Source organism: Mastigoproctus giganteus, chromosome 7 (assembly GCF_048544385.1).
Source record: "Mastigoproctus giganteus isolate SK-2022 chromosome 7, ASM4854438v1, whole genome shotgun sequence".
NCBI classification, from domain to species: Eukaryota; Metazoa; Arthropoda; class Arachnida; order Uropygi; family Thelyphonidae; genus Mastigoproctus; species Mastigoproctus giganteus.
This window is the reverse complement of record NC_143581.1, coordinates 221,399,606-221,422,093: the sequence shown is the minus strand read 5'-3', so window position 1 is coordinate 221,422,093 and position 22,488 is coordinate 221,399,606. Positions and strand designations below refer to the sequence as shown.

At 36.5% G+C, this 22,488-nt stretch overlaps 1 protein-coding gene across 1 annotated transcript in view; it reads right to left on the bottom strand.

The window, feature by feature from the left end:
- The window catches only part of LOC150083712 (DBH-like monooxygenase protein 1 homolog), a 57,742-nt gene extending 37,266 nt beyond the window's left edge, over positions 1-20,476 (bottom strand). Inside the window, exons 1-2 of the mRNA XM_090378579.1 lie at positions 20,119-20,476; positions 5,120-5,266 (exon numbers count right to left, since the gene is read on the bottom strand). Of these exons, the coding sequence (XP_090234705.1) occupies positions 5,120-5,266; positions 20,119-20,382 (411 nt within the window). The 5' untranslated portion in view covers positions 20,383-20,476. The remainder of the gene's footprint in view (positions 1-5,119; positions 5,267-20,118) is intronic.
- Positions 20,477-22,488: the final 2,012 nt, after the last annotated feature.

Genomic DNA, 22,488 nt, shown 5'->3' with positions numbered 1-22,488 from the left:
GTATATATATATATTGGTTGAATTGGTAAGAAACTTTCTAGTTTTTTTGTACATCAACAAAGAAGACACCAGGTAGGAATTTTTTTTTTTGTCTTTTCAGTATATATATATATATATATATATATCTTTGCAGTTTTATTTCTTTGATACTGTCACTTTTTAAATAAACCTACAGTATATATATTCAGAAGCTCTTGTTACATTTAAATTTGCTGTATTTGCACGTTTAAAACGATTATAGTTCAGCTTCTTAAGAAATTTGTATAAGTAAATAAAAGTATAGTATATTCTTTTATATTTATCTTTTATGTTTGGGAGACTAATGTAACATTAATCCCATTAATGTAACGTCTTTGAAGTGTTGTAATTGTCAATACTTTTTACTTTGTGGGAATGAGAACAGTATGAATATTCTTTTTTTTTTTTTTTGTTTTTACTGATTTACAGAAAAAGCCCGCTTTCTACTAATACTAATCATGCAGCAAAAGTCAAAGATTTACAATTTGTATATTATCTGTGTATATCTTATATGATGCTGTAAATATGTTTATAACAAATTCTTTTAAGTTAATTAAACTTCATTATTTTAGTTATTGAAACTGTGCTCACATTGACTTTGCCTTAATATTTCAAAATAGTATTTCAAAATTTACCTTAAAGAGTAAATTTTGAAATACTATTTGATCTAGAAGAGCCCTTGACAACTGATAAAAATTTTTGTTTTTTTTTTCATTGTACTGAAATGGGTTGGTTGTGTTGGCTGTTTTAGGCGCATTAGCCACTTAGGTCATATTTAAAGTGATCAGACGTCCCGGATCATGCAGGACAGGCCCAGATTTAAGTAGTTTTCCCCGCATTGCAAACTGTCCCCGATTGGACATGTAGCCACCATACTTATATCCATGAAGTTAATTGATGGGGATGAAGAAGAAAGTGTGCTTTTTGACGAGATATCATATTTAAAAAAATATGCTGATGATTTAAAAATAAAATAATGGAATGACGAAAGAATGCCAACTGTTATGAGGTGGGTCGAAATATTTATGCATTCTGACATAAGCGGCATATCATGCAGGCATTTGAAAAAAGTACAGTAATTGGATTTGCATTATGTTTGCCGGGAACCAGTGGTGCAACGGAAAGAGTTTTTTCGGTATAAATAAGTTGTGGACGTCAGTGGCGTATCCAGGTGTCGTCGTAAGGGGGGGGGGGATGGCGACCGGGTACAGGTATCATTGTAAGGGGGGCAGCATGACGACCAGGCTTTTCAGTTTTTTTTTAGAACGCCTCCTGCGTTCTTTTTTCTTTAATTTAAAATTTTTGTTTAAGCAAGGGCATATCCCCCCCCCCCGAATACGCCCCTGGTGGATGTCAGAAAAAATACAACTGACAATAGAGCCTCTGAAAGCAATAGTACAAGTTAAGTGCTATTTTGTTCATTCTTGTGAAGAATTGTACGAAGAAATAGCAAATAATGAAAAATTATTGAGAAAAATTCACTCCGCGAAAAAATATATTTAATTATATTATTTTTTTAATTTATGTTGTTTGTTTTTGTTAAAAGAAGTATGTATTATTATTAATAATAATAACAATAATAATGATATTATTATTATGTAAACGAATTATCTTGATAAATAAAATTGTATTGTATTGTATTATTTAATAATAATATTAATACAATTCAATAATAATAACAATTTAATAAAAATAATAATAATACCATAATAATAATAACAATTTAATAAAAATAATAATAATACCATAATAATAATAATAACAATTAATATACAATATAACAATTATAGAATTAATAATAACAATAGTGTATACAATAAATTGTATTGTATTATTATTATTTTATATAATTATATATATATTTTTAAAATTTATTAATAATTAATAACAATTAATTATTATTATTAATTATTAATTAATTATTAATAACTAGTGATAAATAATAATTTATTAATAATTAGTGATAAATACTAATTAATTATTATTATTATTATTATTAATTATATACTAATCATTATTATTATTTATGTGACTATTTATAAAAATATTCACATATATTTTGTATGTGAATATTTTTTTTATAAATAACAAAAATTTAAATGTATGTGTGTATATTGTTTTGAGGGGGAAGGGGTTGTAAAAGCCATGTCCCGCATTGGAATACACTGTACTAAGGATCTGGTCACTTTAGCCATATTGCACCATATACAATACGTCTGTAAATTGCGCGTGTTTTGTGGCCTATGTGCTGTTTGCTTGACGAAAAACCCATATTTCAGGGAGAAAAAAGAAAAGAAAAAAAAAAAAAAAAAGCTGTCCTAGCCTGAGACCGCCTAACTCAGCCACGTTGTGAATAAAACCTATAAAATTTCTTTGCTTTATTGATTCGGATTCGAACTTAGTTTTTTCCTCAATTCAAACTGAGGAAAAGACATAAGTTCGAATTTCGTCAGTAACTTGGTGATTTTACTAGCTGTGTTACTCAGGTTTAAATCTAGTTTAAAAAAACAAGTGGTGCAGTCTCTTTTATTTTTATTTATATAAAATGATATTCCAGTGTGCTCCTTTACCCTGATACCTTGGCGCGAGTACTGCTTAAAAAAAAATTAAGAAAGAAAATGTGTCAACCTGTGGTCCAGGTAGTGCAATTGCACTAAGATCCCCTGAAATCCTGGAGAGGGGAGTAGCCCAAAACGAAAGGAGAAGAAAGTTCAGTTTGTTAGCAACTTAGTAGGACCATCAACAGTTAAACCATCGATATCAAGTGGACCGATGTGATTCAACCCCTTCCTTCTACTGTTAATTTAAGTAAAGAAGTCTTTGCTGCTTTTCTTTGCCTGACGCTTCTCGTAATCTGCCTTAGCTTGCCTAACCTCCTTTGTGACTTGATTACAGATTACTTTATATCTACCATAGGCTTCTGTATCACCTGATAATTTGTCTCCCATGCATTTTTTTCTCTGCTGCCCTTGCGGTAGCACAGTTGGTATGATCACTGTACTCTCCACACTGGTTGGAAAAGACCTCAGTTCGATTCCCGTCAATTACGCGAGGAATTTTTAGTGGCCTTTTACAGAATGCAACTGAGTTAGTCGGTCTCAGGCGAGAGTAATGTGGTTTTTTCGGTCAGCAAACAGCAAATCGACCACAGAACATGCAGATTAGAGACATATTACTGTATATTCGGCGCAATATGGCCTAAGTTGCTGATGCGCCTAAACCCCTACAACAATAACTGATATGCATTTAGGTTTAAGCCTGGAACAGTATTTCTTAGTTGGTATGAAAAGCCTAATAGCTTCTACGATTACTTCTTTCAATGCTTTTTATTTAGAATTTGCTAATGGTAACATCATCAGATGGTCCCACTGTATAAAATTCAAAACTGTCTGAGACTGCTGTAATCAACTTTACGAAAGCAGAAACCCTTTCCTTGATGGCAGTTACGTCTTTAAGTAAAACCGACCTAATCAGACCAAGAGTAACGCTTCCTCTTGTTGCCTCTCTACATGTTGCTGTTGAAAGCAGTCATCGAATAAATCCGCAGTAGTCTTGCTAGTGTGTGAGTGACTAACCCACAGTCCCGGTCAACATCTGTAACATTAAACTTCCCCATTATAAGATATTCTGATTTACTGACCCACTCTGTTTCTCTCATCACACTGATTACCGCTATAAAGCACTTCTGCTCTCATTTTTGTTTTCTCAGTGCATATGTCACGCAAAACTGACTCAACATTGCACTGGCCACCCTTGACTGGAAGCAGTGTCTTCGATAATATGCTTCTTAACTAAGAGCATGTCCTCTCCCTCCTGTCCTTTCTCTACACATTGCATTCCTTATGTCAGAGTGGATACATCTTCGATATCCCCACAATGTCATCATTTGATGACTTAATCATACTTCTGATTCATCAAATTTATTATGCTCCTAGCATTAGTGTACATGCAAGTATACGTGCACCCGTTCTGACTCTAAGTTATCTTAACGTAACCCATGTATTTACTTGTTCCATGACGATAGACAGCTGGGCTTGAAATCTCCGATACCTTGCTTCCCAGGCTGCTGCACATTCCAATAGAAACGGTGCAGTAATCACTTTAACCTCTGCCTGCGGCTATTTTTAATCTGTTAGTCCGTGTATCCCCTCCCCTCTGTATCAGGTGATACAGAGGGGAGGGGATACACGCGGACAGGCTAGCAACTTTCCGACCAACTTATCACTGCCTCGATAACATTAGCAAATATTCTTGCTATTTAAGTTTATCCCATCCCTGTAAAAACAATCTCTTCTTGTTAACTGCTGAGAAAAATTGTATCCCATGTGCCTTGCACAGTCTCTCCAGGGCTGAATTGATTGACAGGGCTCTCAACATGTACTGCTTCCTATCATGTCTGGGTAGAATTACAGATACTTTCAAATTTAATCGTAACTGGCGACTTTTTCCCAACATTGCCGTATACTTGTTAAGTAAGTCCTCAGATTTCCTGCTCATAATACCATTAGTACCAATGTATACAACAATATCATGTTTCGTGCCTTTAAAAGTCTATATCTGCTATACGTCATCTAGTTTTGCCTATAACTGACATACCCTGGTCCTATCTGTACCCTCGTTCCTTTCAGTTATACTTTCTTCAAGTTGGGACCTAATTCAGAATCACCCTGTACATTGGATTCCTAGTACATAAAATTTTTAAAAGTGAAAATTAAAATAATTGCAGAAAATGCTTATGTCAACCATTTTCACCAATTATCCCAAGTTTTATAGCTTCACAATTCATGGAAATATTATTTATATATAACTTAGTATAACTATGTAGTTATATAACTCACACTACATATTTTTCCAACCGAGATATTATTATATTGAATTAGTTCTGGACAGTAATTCTAATTATTTATTTATACTCCAACCTACTTGTGTAGTGCAAACATATGCTGCAAGCAAATATGTTTGCACTACACAAACAAATCGCAAGGAAATGCATATGAGGTGTTAAACTACCAATATTTCAATTAAATACCTATATTACAGCATTTAAATTACAGGTGGATACTTGGAAAACCCAAGTACTGTATTCATCAACTGCACTTACAGAGATAGGGATGTCCTGATGGTCACAGGTATCCAGTTTGCGGCGGAAGCGAAGGGTTGTATGCGTTCCATTTTCCCACCCACTGAGCAACATCCAATCCTGGTGAGCATCAATTTCTGGAATTCCATTGTGATCAGCAAAGCGATCCTAGTGGGTGAAGGGGGAAACAAAATAGAAATGAGTTATATATATATAGGGTGTTTCACAATTGCACGGAACAAATACAGGATCATCGAAAAAGGTGTCCGTGATTTCCCTTTTAATTATCTTTGGAAATATTTGATCGATTGCTGTGATCGTAGCAGCAAACAGTGTGGTAACTCACTAAGTTTTATTTGACACCTCAACAATGACCTTGGCTGCGCCGTGAGTGTGCGCAGAATGACTCCTACGCGCACCGCCTCAGTCAGTGTCAGTAAGATGGCCACCGTGCAACAGAAAACGCTGTGTGTGTGTGTTGTGGTAGTGTAAATTTACTGACACTGGCTGAGGCGGTGCGCGTAGGAGTCATTCTCCGCGCACACGGCGCAGCTAAGGTCATTGTTGAGGTGTCAGATAAAACTCAAGTGAATTACCACACTGTTTACTGCTACGATCCGATCACAGCAATCGATCAAATATTTCCGAAGATAATTAAAAGGGAAATCACGGACACCTTTTTCGATGACCCTGTATAGCAGCATGTTCCACAACTAGAAATAAAATAGTTCCTATGAGCATGTCTTAGAAATCTTTATTTCTGAGAATGTTAAACATTAAACCATACATTAAAAAACAAAAGGAAACTGAAATAAGCCTCCAAAAGTAAAATACTCGTCGAAGAGAGTAAGTATACGTTTCGATTTAGTCAAAACTTTTGATGGATCTGACATATTGATGGTACCGAGAATTGGTTAAATTTTTAACTTCTCGTCTGATATCCGAGAAAGCTGCACGCAACTACTGGGTACGATTTTTAATAAAACTTATGTAAGAAAATTCTTGGAATGGACCATAGTTATAGCCTATTAGACATCCAATGGGTGAAAGCCTTCCCGCTTTGACTTAGATTTTAAAGGACCAAACGACTGAATCCCATCATAGATTTTGTCATGAAAATAATCAATGTGGCACTCAATTGAACTAAAATCGGATGTTTTTCGTCAGTTAGAATCATAAAAATCTGTTGAGAGATGTCCAATCTGCCGATTTGAAACACCGCGACAGTTTTTCTTAAACTGTATAGTCAGCATTATCAAAGACTAAATTTAGCACGGTTGGAATATGGTCAGACGGGATGAGCTCATCTCCCTCTGATGCATTAAGGACAATTGGAACCTGAGTGAAAACTAAGTCAAGGTGAGAACGATTCGGGTGGGGAACGGACAAATCTCAGGTGTTGTTACTGCTGAGCCAAATATTCAAATCTGAACAGCAGTCGACGTAGGTTGGCGTTCAAAATAAAAAAAGCCAGAATTATTAAGATTACTAATAATAATGGAGATAGCCTTGTTTGGCTTGGTCAACATGGCATTATCGATAAAGTTAATTGACAGTACATCCGAGTCAACTGGAGCAGGCAGAAAGAATACATTATGAAAGGTTGATATCTGAAATTTTCTAAGATTACGAAGCGCTTGAAAGAAATAACTTTGACTTTTTTTTATGAAGAAACGCTGTATTTCTCCTTCCCTAGAATTACGATCAGCACGATAACATAAGAGGTGGAGATAATTTAGAGACCAGAATAGCAGAGTATAGCTAAGTTTCTGTGATTAAGATAACAGCAAAAGATCGGCATTCCAAAAATTAGTAAAATGAACTACTTGTAATATCAACTAAACTTCTACAGTTTCTTAACTAAACTTTTTATGAAATTTTATATTTGTCTCTTTCAGGAAGATATGAGGGTATTTCATTGAACTCCAATTTATTGAAATGGGACAAATAGAAATCCCACAATTTTTATGCATTACTCGGGTTATTTATTTATTAATTTTTAAAAACATATCGTGGTTTTACAACGAATTATATACAGGGTGTTTCAAAAGTGATGATCAATAATTTAAAGGTGAACTGTACAGACTACAATATGCAAAAAATAAAAGCCTAGTAAACGTGTCCTTAAGTGAATCGTTTTCGAGATATTACACATTTCTAGTTTGGATTCACCAACTAGAAATGTGTAACATCTCGTGTAATACAGTCCACAAGGTGAACTGTACAGAGTTGGGATCCACCACTGACTTGTTTGTTTAGGTTAGGTTATGTTCATTCTATTCGTTTCCCCTCTCTCAATGCTCTGAGACGTAGCAGGCATACTAGTACTTGTCAAAGGATAGTCAACATGGAAAGAGGTTACAGCAACGAAGAGTATGCGGACGGCAGTGCACTCGAGGCTGCACGTTTGTACCAAGAAGCATTTCCCTGCAGAAGGCAGCCTAACATTCATCAGGGTACGTCAACGCCTTAGAGAACATGGGCGCTTTGCACATGGAGTACGAGCAGGTAGGCCCAGAAGCATAACACCTGATGTTGAGAAAAGGGTGTTAGAAAGAACATCCTGTAACATGTAACGTCTGTAAAATCCTGTGGTGTTGAAACCAAAAATTAAAAATGTATTATCTTATGTTTAATAAAACCACCCTTAGCAAGGATTCACGCTTTTTGCTAAACTAGTGCTCCCATAGTCAGTGGCGGATCTTAACAGAAAATGCGCATTATCTCGAAAACGGTTCATTCGCTGCCCGATGTTCACTGGGACTTTTTTGCTTATTTTAGTTTGTTCTTTTCACCTTTAAATTAGTGACCATCATTTTTGAAACACCCTGTATTTATAATGGTTTTGTTTTAGCAGCTTCCAAAATGCGACTTTTTATTCGTCTTGCGCGGAATACGCATAGAATAAACCATGGATTTCAGGTGACTCCCACCACACACAGAGTAATCTAAGGGTGTTAGGTCGTGTGTTCTTAGTGGCCATTGTACAGGGCTCTTCAGACCACTACATCAGTTATTGTACTCCGTATTTGAACGAAAGCCCGAAACATCAGGGAAAAAGTGGGCTAAGTCACCACGTCCATAAACCACATCCACTTCGGATTTTCAAGTCATTTGTCTTCTAGTAGTTCCCAGAAACTGTTGCCCCTCAAAAAATGTAGGCAAATATATCTGAAAGCCTGCCTGTTAAAAAATAAGGACCAATAAGATTGTCCCCAAGAATACAACACCAAACACTGAAGGAAAAAGTATGTTGATAATGAGTGCTGATAAATCGTATGTGGGTTTTCTCCAGTGTGGTCCTCCAGGTATGAATTTTCGATACTGTACTTGAGTACTCCATTTCTTTTAAAAACATGATTTATCTGTAACGAGAAGCGTAGCTGAGGAATTGAGGATCACGTATGCATTGCAAAATGAGCCACTGACAAAAGTTTCTGCGTTTATTCATATCTTGTGTCGAAAATTCTTGTACAGGTGTACTGTGAATTGCTGTTCGTGTAATGTCTTCCACCCCCCACCCCCCGATTATTTCTTGTCTTTTGGCAGGAAAAGTGAACGAGGTAATAAAGATGAGAGATATTAAAAAAAATCATGTCACAGGGAAGGGAATTTACTGATTAAATAAACTAACCACTGAACGTTAAACTGGAACCTCATTTTTGATCATTATATTACTTATATATTACTATAATGTGGATATTAGTGTCAAGAAACTCTAGAATGCTTCACTTTACTCGAATTAATCAATTAATCGAAAGCAACTTCAAGATCTATATATACTGCATCCAAATCAGCTTTTGCATCAAACACCTTAGGAATAATATTTTGTTACTGCCAGCAAATTTAAATTAAATTTTCTGTTTATACTCCGGCACGACAACCAAGTCAGTAGAGTTTACAATAAATCGTCAATACAAATATTTATCGTATTTAGTAGTAACGTGCATCTATGAGAAGCCTATGATTACATTGCGGTAATCATCTAGAAAGAAGATAATATGTTAGAGCCAGGGCTGTGCTTAGCTAATTTAGTGTTCCTGGGCAAACAGTTCATACTGCACCTCCTACAAATTAAGTACCTTTATTTCATTTTTGTGCACCTAGCAGAAATACACCCGGAATCAGCACCCTGTGTTGTTCCATGCATCGGAATATCCCTGGTTGGAGCAGGAAGGATGGCTTTCTTCAGTGCTTTGAGCAGTAGCATGGATGCTGATAAGCTGGTCCATAATACTTGATGGAAATGCTCGGGTGTCTTATCTATTTATTGCCTATTTATATATCGAAGTTCAAATAAATCAGTATACACTTTTTAGGGTGTAGTTTTTCTAAGACTGAGTATATGATAAAAAGAAAAAGCAGATTTTTCACAAACCTCTTATTATATTTTAAAACGTCCAGGTTTACATCTAATATCGCTTTTAAGTCGGACATCACATAACCTTCATGAGATATTGCACATCTATTGGAATAATGAGAAAACAGATTTTTCACACGACTGATTAACATGTTACATAAGTATAATGGTTACGTTTAGATATGTACAACAGTTTTAATGCTTCTAAATGTAAAATTTTGTAAATCCAGGAGTTACTTAAAATCTAAAGGGAGTGGAGTTAAAAGTGGTCCGGGACGGAAAAGACTTAGGGTGATTACGATTCAGCTAGACATGAATTTTCCATGCAGTGTACATTTTCCAGGGGCGTCCTGTCTATGATATATAAGACCTTCGCAAGTATGGAAAATTATGTCATTTTCCCTTTCCCTTTGTATAAGACGATGGGAAGCACGCATTTAGAATATTATGTTCAGGTTTGAAGGCCACACTTGAAAAAAACTACTTGGATTTCATTTACTTGCCATAAAACTTGGCAAACTGATTTTCTGTGTACCACACCGTGGTGCTCGACTCCATCAAAATAAACCGTCATTTTAATGGTCATTTCTTGATCATTAAAATCAGCTTTCATTGATTCTTAGTAAATCAGTGGTATTAGTCAACCAGTTATAGATTGATCTACATTGGAATTTTGTATATAATTCAAGTTTAAATTGAATAGAATCAAATTTTGTGACTGAGTGAACTGTATGCTTAGCTTGTGCTATTTTGTTGAAAAAAATGTAATAGTGTTCATCAATGACAAAATTGATAGTGTAGAGTGTGTTTATGTCAAACGGCACCAGGGGTTTCTCCCATCTCCGCGTATGTCAAAACTGATATTGAAAAATTGAAGAAAGGTGTTATGTTATTACTTTTGCTGCTTAGTATGGAATATAATGGAATACTGAAATTTATAGGTAGCTAGCCAAGTAAAACTGTGTCCTCTCCATGATATCAAATATTAAGGAGATTCTTGTTTTCAATTCTTGATTTAGATGTAAAAACGTCGGATTGCTATTATATTCAGCTAGGACGTAGATTATTTATTATTATTATTAGCCATAAGGTGCAAGGAAGCCTGAGGCTTATACTATATCGAAAAGACCTTGAAGTTTTGCTTTGTTCTAAAAATTAGGTTTCATTGGTGTCCTCCATGAAGGGCTGTCATAGAGGTTTCGAAGAAAGCTCCAGAAAATGATTTAAAATATAAAAATTTTAAGACAAAAATTGTTTAAGATGAAACGGTCGGTGTGGCCAAAAAAGAAGCCAGTAGAGGGCACCACGGGCATCTCTTATGGGTGTCAGTAGGCGATTTCTGCTCCGGTAATACAACACGCACGCCCGCACATTTACAGCAGGCGAGTCGGCAGAACCCCCAAGAGATAAACTGGGAAATCTTTGGGGAGATTAATAGGTTTCGTTAGCCGTAGCTTGACCTTCTGGCGTTCCGCATAATGCCCCCAATGGGCACAAGGTATTTACAAGGCCGTGCTCACGAGACGGGAATTATCCCTCAGGTATCTCGGCTACTCCCCACCTCCTCCTTGCTCTCTCATATTCGAGCTAACACTTAACAGATTTCGACTTCTTCCACAGCCACGTGACTGAGTCCCACCTGGCCGACCGCATCCCAGGCAGGTGGCGACAGGAAGTGTTCGTTACGGCTCTGTTCACATGGATAGCCACCAGCAGTGTGCGGGGCGAAGCAAATGCTCCCTAACGAAGAAAGCAGAGGAAGCAGAAACCAACTCCACCCTGTCTGACATTTCAGTGCAGTGCAGAGGCGCGTGTCTACTTATAAACCTGTACAGTTATACTCTTGGGAGGGTAAGCCAATAGGGTTGTGCACTTGGACCTCATTTCTCGTCAGCGATGTACCTGTTAACATCTCTCTCCATTATATGTAATCGCTGAATATGCTCTTTAAAGGATGACATGACTACAAACAGCAGACAGTCACGAGTAGGGAGCGGAAGTTTATGTCCTCAAATCTAAAGAAATGCGCATGCACTTATGCCCCAAAAATGATAAAATATGTACCAAAATTTCAAAACTTTCCTTCAAAAATTGCCCTTAAATTTTGCGCGCTTCAAGTGTAAAGCTGAATATTTTGTTGATGTTTCATTCTAGCTAAATGAATTTTCGATTGTTATCGCTTGAATTCTTTTTATACCCTTAAAGAAAATATTTTCCGAAGAAAACATTTTCTGAATTTTCATCTAATATTCAGTTTAAATACGAAACTTTTATAACTTTTACTGTGTCCCATAGGATTTTTTTATACCAGACTGAACTCCTGGGCATGTCGCCCTGATGATTATTATTGTTCCTAGTATTGTAGCGTACTTAGCAGCAATAAAGAAATTTAATTAATTAATTAAAGTAAGTGAACACCTATTCAGTCTATTCACTGTATAAGTTAGACAGCAGCTTATTTAGTGAATAACTTTCAGATTAATTAAATTATTGAATTTAATTAATCTGAAAGTGAATAGTGTGTATATATATATATATATATATATATATATATATATATATATATATATATATATATATATATATATATATATTTACTATTTTAAACATGTAAGAATAGATAAGTCTGATAAAGTTTGCATAAATGGAGGTGAAAATTACACAAAGTGCCAAGGACTAGAAGGGTAAGGATAGTAGAAAAAAGAAGTAATGTAGATTTGAAAAAAGGCGAAAGAATGTTAATATCCTAAAAGTTATGATGAATTAAGAAAATTAAGGGCTGAATTGCAAAGCCAATTTGGAGGTGAAGGAACTGTAAAGTAAAAATATTAATGAATGAAATGAATTTTCTGTTTATACTCCGGGACGGTCAGAGGAGTTCACAAGATAGACAGAATACAAGAAACAGCACTGTATTTAGCAGTCACGGGCTTGAACTCCGGTTACTCAAGGCACTTGTACTTATGCACCTGCGCGCCTGACCACTAGGCTACGGCAAACGCCTAAAAACCTCCGCCACATGATACCAAATGATTAAACAAAATAAAATACAATAAAATAAAAGGCGATAGAGCTGTCATCATCAGATATGGGTGGGAAAATTTAGTTATAAGTCGAATACAGGGATGACAAAAATGCAGTCTTATGTCAGCAGAGTAAATATTGATATATTTATATTGATATACCTGACCATGTATCAATATTTACTTATATACTGTTCACAATAAAATATTCATGAAAAACATTTTGTTCAAATAATTTTGTCGAGCAGTGTCGATTGAATCGCTTTAATAATTGAATTACATTTTTCTGTTATTCTTTTTCTATATTCGAGGACGATTTTACTGTTTTAAAACTTTTCAACTACATTTCCTACTGCTTGGTGTCGACAAGAATATTTATTCCGTATGCCATATAGTTACACCAAGGAATAAAAATAATCCTTACAACAAGAAAGTAGAACATTGCAGTTGGATTTGGCCCAATTGCGACTTTTTTTTTTTTAATGCATGATTTATTTTAAAGTTTTTAGAAATTTCCTTTCTACAAATCCTAAAATGGAAATACAGTCATTTAAAAGTATTTACACAATATTTTGTTGATAATGTATTATTTTCCTTTTAAATAAAGCTTATATTTTGTTTAGTACCGTACAGTTCCCATGGCGACAAGTAAGCCAATTGAAAACCAAAAAATAACTTTGTTTCCTTTTTTTCTTTTTTAACGCTAACTTTATAGTTTGTTACTAAAGCTTGGTTGATTTATTACCGTTAGGGTGCGCAGGGTTCCAAAGCAGACATTTAACTGTAATGTACATTTGAGAAGGTGAAGGGTAGAATTGAATACTATATCGTTTGGTTCATTTCCTGCCTATTTTGCTTCTACCTCTCTGCTCGCTTTCATTGTGAACATTCTATCGAGCTTCGCTACAAGAACTTTTCTTTATTTTTGTGTTTTATCAGATCCATTCGAGCTACCCATCCGGAAAAAGGCAGCTGTCTGGGGTTGTCGACCGGTTGTTAGCACACTCTCATACACCGATCAATATCTGCTCTAATATAAACGAAACTCTAAGCATAGTACTTTTTCTTTCGTTCGAAAATTATTGGATTGTGTAACGCAGCAGAAACAATTTTGCAAGTTGGAAATATTAAATGAAGAGATTGAAGTAAGCTTAGCTCCGATAAACAACTTAGTTACAACTATTGCCGATTGTTTTGCATAAAATGCAGTCGTAGTCTGTCTTACTTTATGGATTTTTTTTATTTCCATGGTAGGGTGGATGATAGTTAAGGGTCCTGAAATTACTATATCTAAGGCACAGTAAATGTGCCAAATTATTCATTGAATTGAAAAAAATAATAGCAATAAATACAACTTTTTAAAGTTGTTTTCAACGTTTTTATGTTTATAAAAATTCATAAAAATGCGCTCACACAGTCTTTATTTATTTTTCTATTATTATTATTGCTTTTATATTATTTCTCCTGATTGGGGGTTCCACCTCGTGACGGGTATTGCTCCCAAGTACAGGGTGGTTGTTGTTGGTGTTACTGTTGGTCGAGGAACTCTCTGACTATCCTACAGGTGTTCACGATTGCGACTTTCTGGAGATCCTTGTAGGTGTTCGCTGGGAGACCTATGACTGCTAGGCTGTTATGTAGGGTCTTTGGCACCATACATGTGGTTGATACGATGATCGAGATGGTTGTTATTTGTTGCATATGCCACAGCTCTTTGATCTTCTGTCTTAGATTCGTGTAGTTCCTGATTTTTTCCCCACGGGTTTTCTGCAGGTTGCCAGTGTTGGGTACCGCTATATCAATCAGAGGTAGCCTTCTCCTTCTTGTCCACAAGGGTTATGTCCGGTCTGCTGTGCGGGATTGTCTTGTCCATTATTATGGTGCGGTCCCAGTACAGCTTGTGGGTTGGGGTCTCTGGTACTGCCTAGGGTTCGTACTTGTGGCACGGTACACTTTCTTTGATCAACTGGTATTTTCTTGCTAGCTTCTGATGTATTATCTTGGCTGCCTGGTCATGTCTATTTGTGCACTCAGTCTGGGTGATCACCTTGCATCCCGCGGTAATGTGTTGGATCGTTTCTGAGGCCAGGTGGCATCGTCGACATGTGTCATCGGACACTCCGGGCTCCTTGGCGATGTATTTTCTATAGTTTATGGTGTTGATTGCCTTGTCTTGGATGGCGAGCACGAATCCTTCAGTCTCGTGGAAGAGCGTCCCACTCGTGAGCCTTGCATTGGAAACAATTTTATCTATGTGATCTTGTAGAGATCATTGTAGATCATTGTAGTGTCTGCCATGTCTTCTCTTCTCATCTTTCTAGCTTCGTTTGTGCCTTCTAGTTGGAAGGGGACTCCTCGCTTAGGCTGAGTGAGGTGTACCGTTTGTCTATCTTCCTTATGGCCTGGTGGAGTGCTGCTGTGTTTATTATTATTATTTTTTTAATTTTATTTATTTATTATTATTATTATTTTATTTTATTTTTTTTGTTTGTGCGCAACTAGTGATTTTTCCCTGTTTTAATAAAAAGTTTAAATTATTATCCCAATGATCATTTCTGTAAAATAGAGAATATCGCTTTGGAAAATTCTTGTGGTCTGAAGAAAGAATCCTGAAACGTCACCTGCTATAACAGTTAGTGTATTATTCTGCTTCTATTATACACTGAATAATAACTGAATTATGATCACCTACCTAATACTTCGTAGGTCCTCCTTTTGCAGCTATCCAACGTGCCATTGATTCAACAAGATATCGAAGGCGTTTGGGAGGTATGGCCAACCAAGCTGTGTGTAATGTGGTCAGCAATGCAAGTGTGGAGGTGATTGGTGTATCCAGACTCCTGATATGCCTTTCCATAGTGTCCCACAAGTGCTCTGTGGGATGGATATCGGTGGAGTTCGGAGGCCAATCGATATGCTGGGAAGTCAGAACTGTGTTTCTCAAACGAATCCTGCATAACAAGTGCCCGATGGCTCGGCGCATTGTCATCTTGGAATGACACCATCGCCATTCGGGAAAAAAATGTAACATAGCGGGGTGTACACAGTCAGCAAGCAGTCGACGATAGCGGAGACCACTGATACGTTGTTCCACATGCACCAGAGGTCCAAGTTCCTTCCAGTGAAACATGCCCCACACCATACAACCGCCTCCACCAGCCTGCACTTTTGATACCATGCATGATGGATCAAGAGCCTCATGTTGTTGACGTTAAATCGTACACGACCATCCACAGTGTGGAGTAAATAACGTGACTCATCCGACCAGCACACCTTCTTCCAGTCTTCTAATGTTCTTTGCATGCTCTTTGCACCAGTCTTTTACGCCGATAACCTTGGTTAGGAGAGGATTGGTTATACCAGCAGACGACCCCTAACCTTGGTTAGGGGTCGTCTGCTGGTATAGCCCATACGTGAGAGCGTGCGACGCATGGTCATGTAAGATATTGTTCCGGGTTGGCCCACATTGTATTGGGTAGTCAACTCTTCAACAGTGCTGCGCCTGTTAGCCTGTACGAGTCGTCGGACCCGGCGCTCACCTTTAACATCATTTGCAGTTTTGCCGTCGGGTCGTTGTTTGACCATTTTGACGCCAGTCCTGGTACACTTTAACTACGGCGGCCCTTGAACACCCCACCAGTTCAGCCATTTGAGAAATCGAAGCACCAGCTCGTCGAGCACTCATAGTCTGTCCTTTATCAAAGTCCGATAAATCCTTCATTTTACCCATCACGCTCGGAATGTTATTACCTACTGAACCATTGACACCTTATCTATGCTACGTAGGTCGACTAACTCCGCACTCTTGTACCTCACTTGGTCAACGGGTCGCATTCAGTTTTCATAGGGGTGGTCATAATTCAGTGATCACACAGTGTATATAAGTTTAAGAAAACATATTTGTTAAGAATTTTCACGTGGTATAATAGTGTTATTTATATATATGTACAAGGGGGTATCAAAAAGTTCGTACCCTGACCTGGATAAAACATCAGTATTAAGATGCCGTTTTTAATATAAGTTGTCTACATATTCAATAACTAATATGTGAAATTTTATTCCCGTAGCTGATTGTACACCAGAAGTTGACCCCGAAATCTGAGAAAGGACGCTATGGTTGACAAAGTGATCAAGTTCCTGCATTTGCAGGGCAAGAAAGCTCAGGAAATTGACGAAGAAATGAAAGCTGTGTATGGGCAGAATTGTCCATTCTGCAGAATTGTCCAAGTTCCTGCATTTGCAGGGCAAGAAAGCTCAGGAAATTGACGAAGAAATGAAAGCTGTGTATGGGCAGAATTGTCCATTCTATGACACTGTAAAAAACGTGGAAACGACAGTTCCAGTGCGGTCGTATAAGTGTCTTTGACGAGTCAAGAGAAGGAACGCCATCAACATCCACAGACAATGAGACGGTTGCAAAAGTTGGGCAGCTGGTGCTGAATGACAGACGTGTGACAATTCATTTCATCGCAAATGCAGTGGAAATTAGGTATGGGTTTGCCCACAGCATTTTACATGACCATCTGCACATGTCTAAGGTTTTCGCACGATGGGTTCCAAGGTTGCTGACGCCTTTGCAGAAGCCGTTGCAACCACCAAGATTTTTGCCCTGTGGCTTCGAACTACTGCAGCTATTCCCTGACCTAGCACCACCAGACTTCTTGTTTCGAGAAATCAAGAACCGATTGCGTGGGCCCCGCTTTGATTCGTCCCAGGAAGTGGAATCGTGGTTTCAGGCAAAAAGTGCGGACTTCTATGATCAAGGCATTAAACAACTGATCCATAGATGGAAGAAATGTGTTACTATACATGGAGAGTACACAGAAAAGGATTAAAGTTCCTGTGAAGTTTCACCTTTCTAGGGCTATTATTTCTAGGTAAGGGTACGAACTTTTTGATACCCCCTCGTATATATATAAATTTTGCTGTATTTCAGAAGATATTTAATATCTCTGATTGCCTTTTATAATTTTAATTTATTATAATTTAGTCGTGTTAGAAAGGTTAGTTCATAACATAGCTTAGATAGAAACAGATAAGCAGCTCCCATTGACCAATGTTGTAGTATATAAAGATCTCACAGGATTTGGGTAGAAACGGGTTTTTCCAGTTGATGGTTTCACTCCCATTATATAAATATCGTTGGCTGTTATAAAAACTTATGTTACTCCCTTGTTTAGAAATAATCCATATATTTTATTCAAATTTCAAAATGAAATTAAATATTAATACTGTACACAACAGAACTTAACGCAATATGTCATATACAACACACAACACTTTTCTGGCATTTACAGTAGTACTGTATTCCTTCACAGCGAACATATGGCGCAGATGTGGGAAACCACAGGCGGCGCCTGACCCTAATACTATGCACACTATGTACATCCGAAGCGTAACTCCTAAATTTAATAAATATTCTGTTTATATTCGGGGACGTCCGCATCAGGTCAAAAGAGTTTACTTGATGGAGAATGCTAGAATTATCCCGACGTGAATTCTATCCTGTTTTTAATAATTTTATTATAAAATATTAAAGGATTTTATACAGTAAAAAATCGTTTTATAAATAGCTTATGCTGGATTATTAAAAAATCATTTCTCCATTTTTACATAATGAAAAAGAATTGTAATAATAAAATTTAGTGTGCAAAATTTTACTGAATAAAATACACAATTCAGAGAATATCATATTATAAATTTATTCTAAAGTATAGACTAGAATATTTAAGCTTTTAACACTATAATGAACATTATTAGAACTATTAATTATAGAAACAACTATTAATGCAAAACAATACAGTACTGGTATTAGTCCTATAGTGAAATGAAGCCACAGGCTTTTTGGCGGTGAAATAAAAATAAAATAAATTACTAAATAAAAAATTAAAACTAATAAAAAATTAAAACTAATAAAAAAATAAAACATACAAAATTAATAAAAACTAATAATAATAATAAAATAATAATAATAAATATATATATATAAATAAAGAGAAAACAACCTGCGTGTTTCCTGCTTCACGGAACTAACTATTCAGCCGACTTTTAATTAATTAATTCTTTGGCTAAAAGAAAACTTTCTGCAATCCGGTCTAAATCATTTTCTCTTTTAAAATTATATGTACTGTATATATATATATATATATATATATATATATATATATATATATAATTTTAAAGCCAGTTATCTACTCGCCCCATGCTTTTTTACACAAGATTTTCTACATGCTTTTGAAAATATCTTTATTAAGAAATTATTTAATATGTTTTTAACTTTCTTATAATATGGACAGTAATAAATGATAGGCTTAAATCATTTATTAGCTTAGCAATTAATATAAATGAGGAAAAATTAAAACAGTAACATTCAGCAAATAGTACACGTATCATGATAATTGTTCTGTCAGTATATCACCATAAAAGAGTATTGTACTTGTTATCGAGATTTAGGTCTTTATATTCTGGAAGCACTTTGGACAAGCTCACTATAAGATATATCTTATGGATATTCCATGCTTTATAATCTCTTTCAAAATTTCATGGTATTGGATTTCATGTATGGTATTTTTCAGCTTTTCATGCAAGTTATTTATTTTCTTGGACAAATCATCCTTAGAACACAGCAGCTAAGATCTGAGATCCTTGTTCTTAATAGCAGTGTGACGAGAAAATTCGCAGGATTTTTTTTTTATTTCTACTATTCCTTGAAAATTATGATTTCAAAATTTATGACCATAATTGTTATAAATGTTTTCATAAGAAAATCCGCAATTTTAATTTTATTTAATGTTTAAAATGATTGAATCACGTACCTGATAACAAATATTTTTGTTATACATAAAAATATTTGTTATCAGTCTTTCTCATAGTTCCCATTCCTTTCGTATAAGAAAGAATGGATGAAGACTGGGAAAGCAGAGAATTACGTGTTACTTAAAGAGAATTACGTTTACTCGCGCAAGAAAAGATGGAAGATCATTAGAAAGGCAGTCTCTGTTTCCTATACTGTACTCTGATTTTATTCCTTAAAACAAAAATAGATGTACCTTTCCTGAATGGACGGAAGGAGAGAAGATGAAATGCAAACCCACCAGGATTTTCGCATATCTTCTCTATGAACATCGCCTATGTTACATACTAAGAAACTTAAGAAACATACATATAAAAAACTTTTGTCAAGCTCCAGTAACTATGGTAAAAACATCCACTTTTCTTTGATGACTCCCTTTCTCCAAAACATCCAGATGATTGGCAAAACGACTTGCCAAATAAGCGGGTTTGACCGGATGAGTGAATAGGAAGGTGACAACCTTAACAGAGAGTTGGGTACCGACGTCCGCTAGAGGGCGACAGAAACGGACCGTGTTTGAGACGTAAAGTTGTATCAGTAATAGTTATGAAGATTTGTAACAATGTAATAGGTGGTGGTAAATCACAAGGTATCTGTGATTGTTTAAAATGCAAATGGACAAAGACCCCGCATTTTATGTAAGCAAGTAGCACTTAAGTGAATAATTTATGAACGCAACACTGAAAAACATAACAGAAGTTCGACTGTACGTCTCTAAAGAATTGATAACAAAAGAATTTTCCATTTTTCGTCTGTTTGACTTACAGATAGAATGCGTACTTACGTGAAAGAAGATTTCGCCTTCGCTGACCCATCCGACGACAATATCACTGCCAGACATCCCTCCGTTTGGCGACAAGCCGAATCCAATATAACCAGTGGTTGCCGCTGTTACCTCAAATGTCACTTGCTGGTCATCGGCAGTCCAAAACACGTGAAAGTCACCTCGTCTATCAAGCATCACATGGTGGTTCAACTGCAACAAGTCGCTGTTGGCACACAGCAGTAAACACAGTACCGTAGGTAGCTGAATGGATAACGCCCTCATGTCTGAGCTGGGAAAAGAACACAGGCGTCAGGTGTTCGCAAAAGTATACACCACACAGGACGCGCCCCGTAACTCCCCCCTTTTTTTATGTTTCTCCAGCTTATATGCGAAAGAATTCGCTCTCACACTGAACTTGCCTAAATAGCGCAGGCTTCATACTTCCTAAGGTCCCAGTGGGCTACGAGTCTCATGCGATTCATGGCCACCAGGAGTGCTTGTGCTTGCGGTTTGCGGCGTTCTGCTCCCCTGGCTACACTGATCCACAGGTGAGACGTCCGCTCGCTAGCTGGCATGGGCTTTGCGTTTCCGGTCTCTAAGACTAGTCTTGGAAATCGGGAGGCCGACAGGATGCGGCATCACCTGGACCACACAAAAGGGCCCGTAATGGTAATATGACCATACCTCCGGCGGGACACACTTCCGTTCTCTACAATTCTGGCGGTCCACACCACTAACCTTTGATCTTTGACACAAACCGACAGCCTAGTTGCGGAAAGGTGTTTTTTTCGAAGAAAATGAAATTACCTGTTTGTTACCTGCGAGGAGTGGAGAGAGAGAACCTTTTCCTGAAAAATACTCCTTTCCCCCTCTATCACCCCCACCTCCTTGGGTAACCTACAGAGCAAGTTTCTTCTCTTCCGAACTGCATGCAAACTCAAAGTGTTGCGAAAACTCCTCATTTTCTTTTAAATGGAAATAAAAGAAAACAATAAAAATCAAGGGCAATTATCTACGGAACACGGCACCAATTCTACACGTGTGCTTGTTTCTTTGTTCTCGTTTGTTTTTATAAGGCTTCATGTAACGTTAAAGGCCATAAAAAGTTCCCTTGACCTTCTCAGAATAGCTCGCACTTAAATATCATTGACTTCTGTTGTTTGTTAGACAATCAGGAGTCTGTCACCTGTTAGTCCCTGCCAGGTTCAATTCATTGCTATTGAGAATTAATAGGAGACATTGCTTTCGTTCCTTTCTTCTTTTTTTTTTTTTTTTTTTTTTTGGGAAATGCGACATGCATCAACCTACGGTTTTAGATTATCTCCTCCCTTCGAAATATAAAAATTAAGAAACAAATAAACTAATAAATATTGTAGACGAAATCCAGTAATGTTCTTTTTTTTAAAATTTTTTTTTTGATATTGAAGACTGCTATTTTATTATTTCGATATTAAAGTACAAATTATTTTACGCTATGGAAATTCTTGTAAATACCATAGCCACAAGAAATATTTTTTGTCGTTTTAGGAAACAAAGTTGTAAATTACTGACGAAGTTGTTTTTGGAAACAAAATTGTAACTGACGAAGTTGTATGGATTTGTCTTTCGTTGTAGGAGGTTATAAAAGGGGAACTTTTTCTCGTTATTCTAAAACCTAAGCAGTGATACTCTCTGTGGATATTCATATTTCATCGCATGAAAGCGGAATACTTATTAGAGGTTAGATTAGGAAACACACACACACACAGGGCCGCGCTAGGCTAAATAATCGCCCTGTTTCAAGCTGCTTATTGTCTCCCCTACGGTCTTTTTTCTTATATCATTTTTTTGGGGGAATTTAAATATATATATATATATATATATATCCAAAATAATATATAATTTCATCCGAATTTGCTTCACTTGCACCTAGTGTTTCTTGCTGAATTGGAATGTCAACATCTTGGATAGGTGATGATAATTCACGTATTTCAGTTTCTTCATCAATAGTATTAAAACTAGAGGAAATCGAAATTGATGGACCTGACTGTGGCTGGATGTCCAGAAACCCGGTAATCGAACTTATTGCTATTTTATTTGGTCGCTTTTCATTTTTTTCCTTTTTCTGTATTCATAACCAGAGAGTCGTTTCCTTCCATGAGACATCTGAGAAATCTTGAAAAAAAACAACAAAGTTTTAATTTTAAAATTCATTATTTGTTAATATAAAATACCACAAAACACATTCTTCGTTACATTGAACTTTTAGTCTTCTTAGTCTTTACCGTCTCTTTTAGATTTTACAGAACACTGGTGTTTACCGCTTCTTGGTCTCTGCCGCCCCTGAGTCATTGCCGCCCTAGTGCGGTACACCACTTGCACCACCGGGTTGGCGCTGCTCTGTGCACA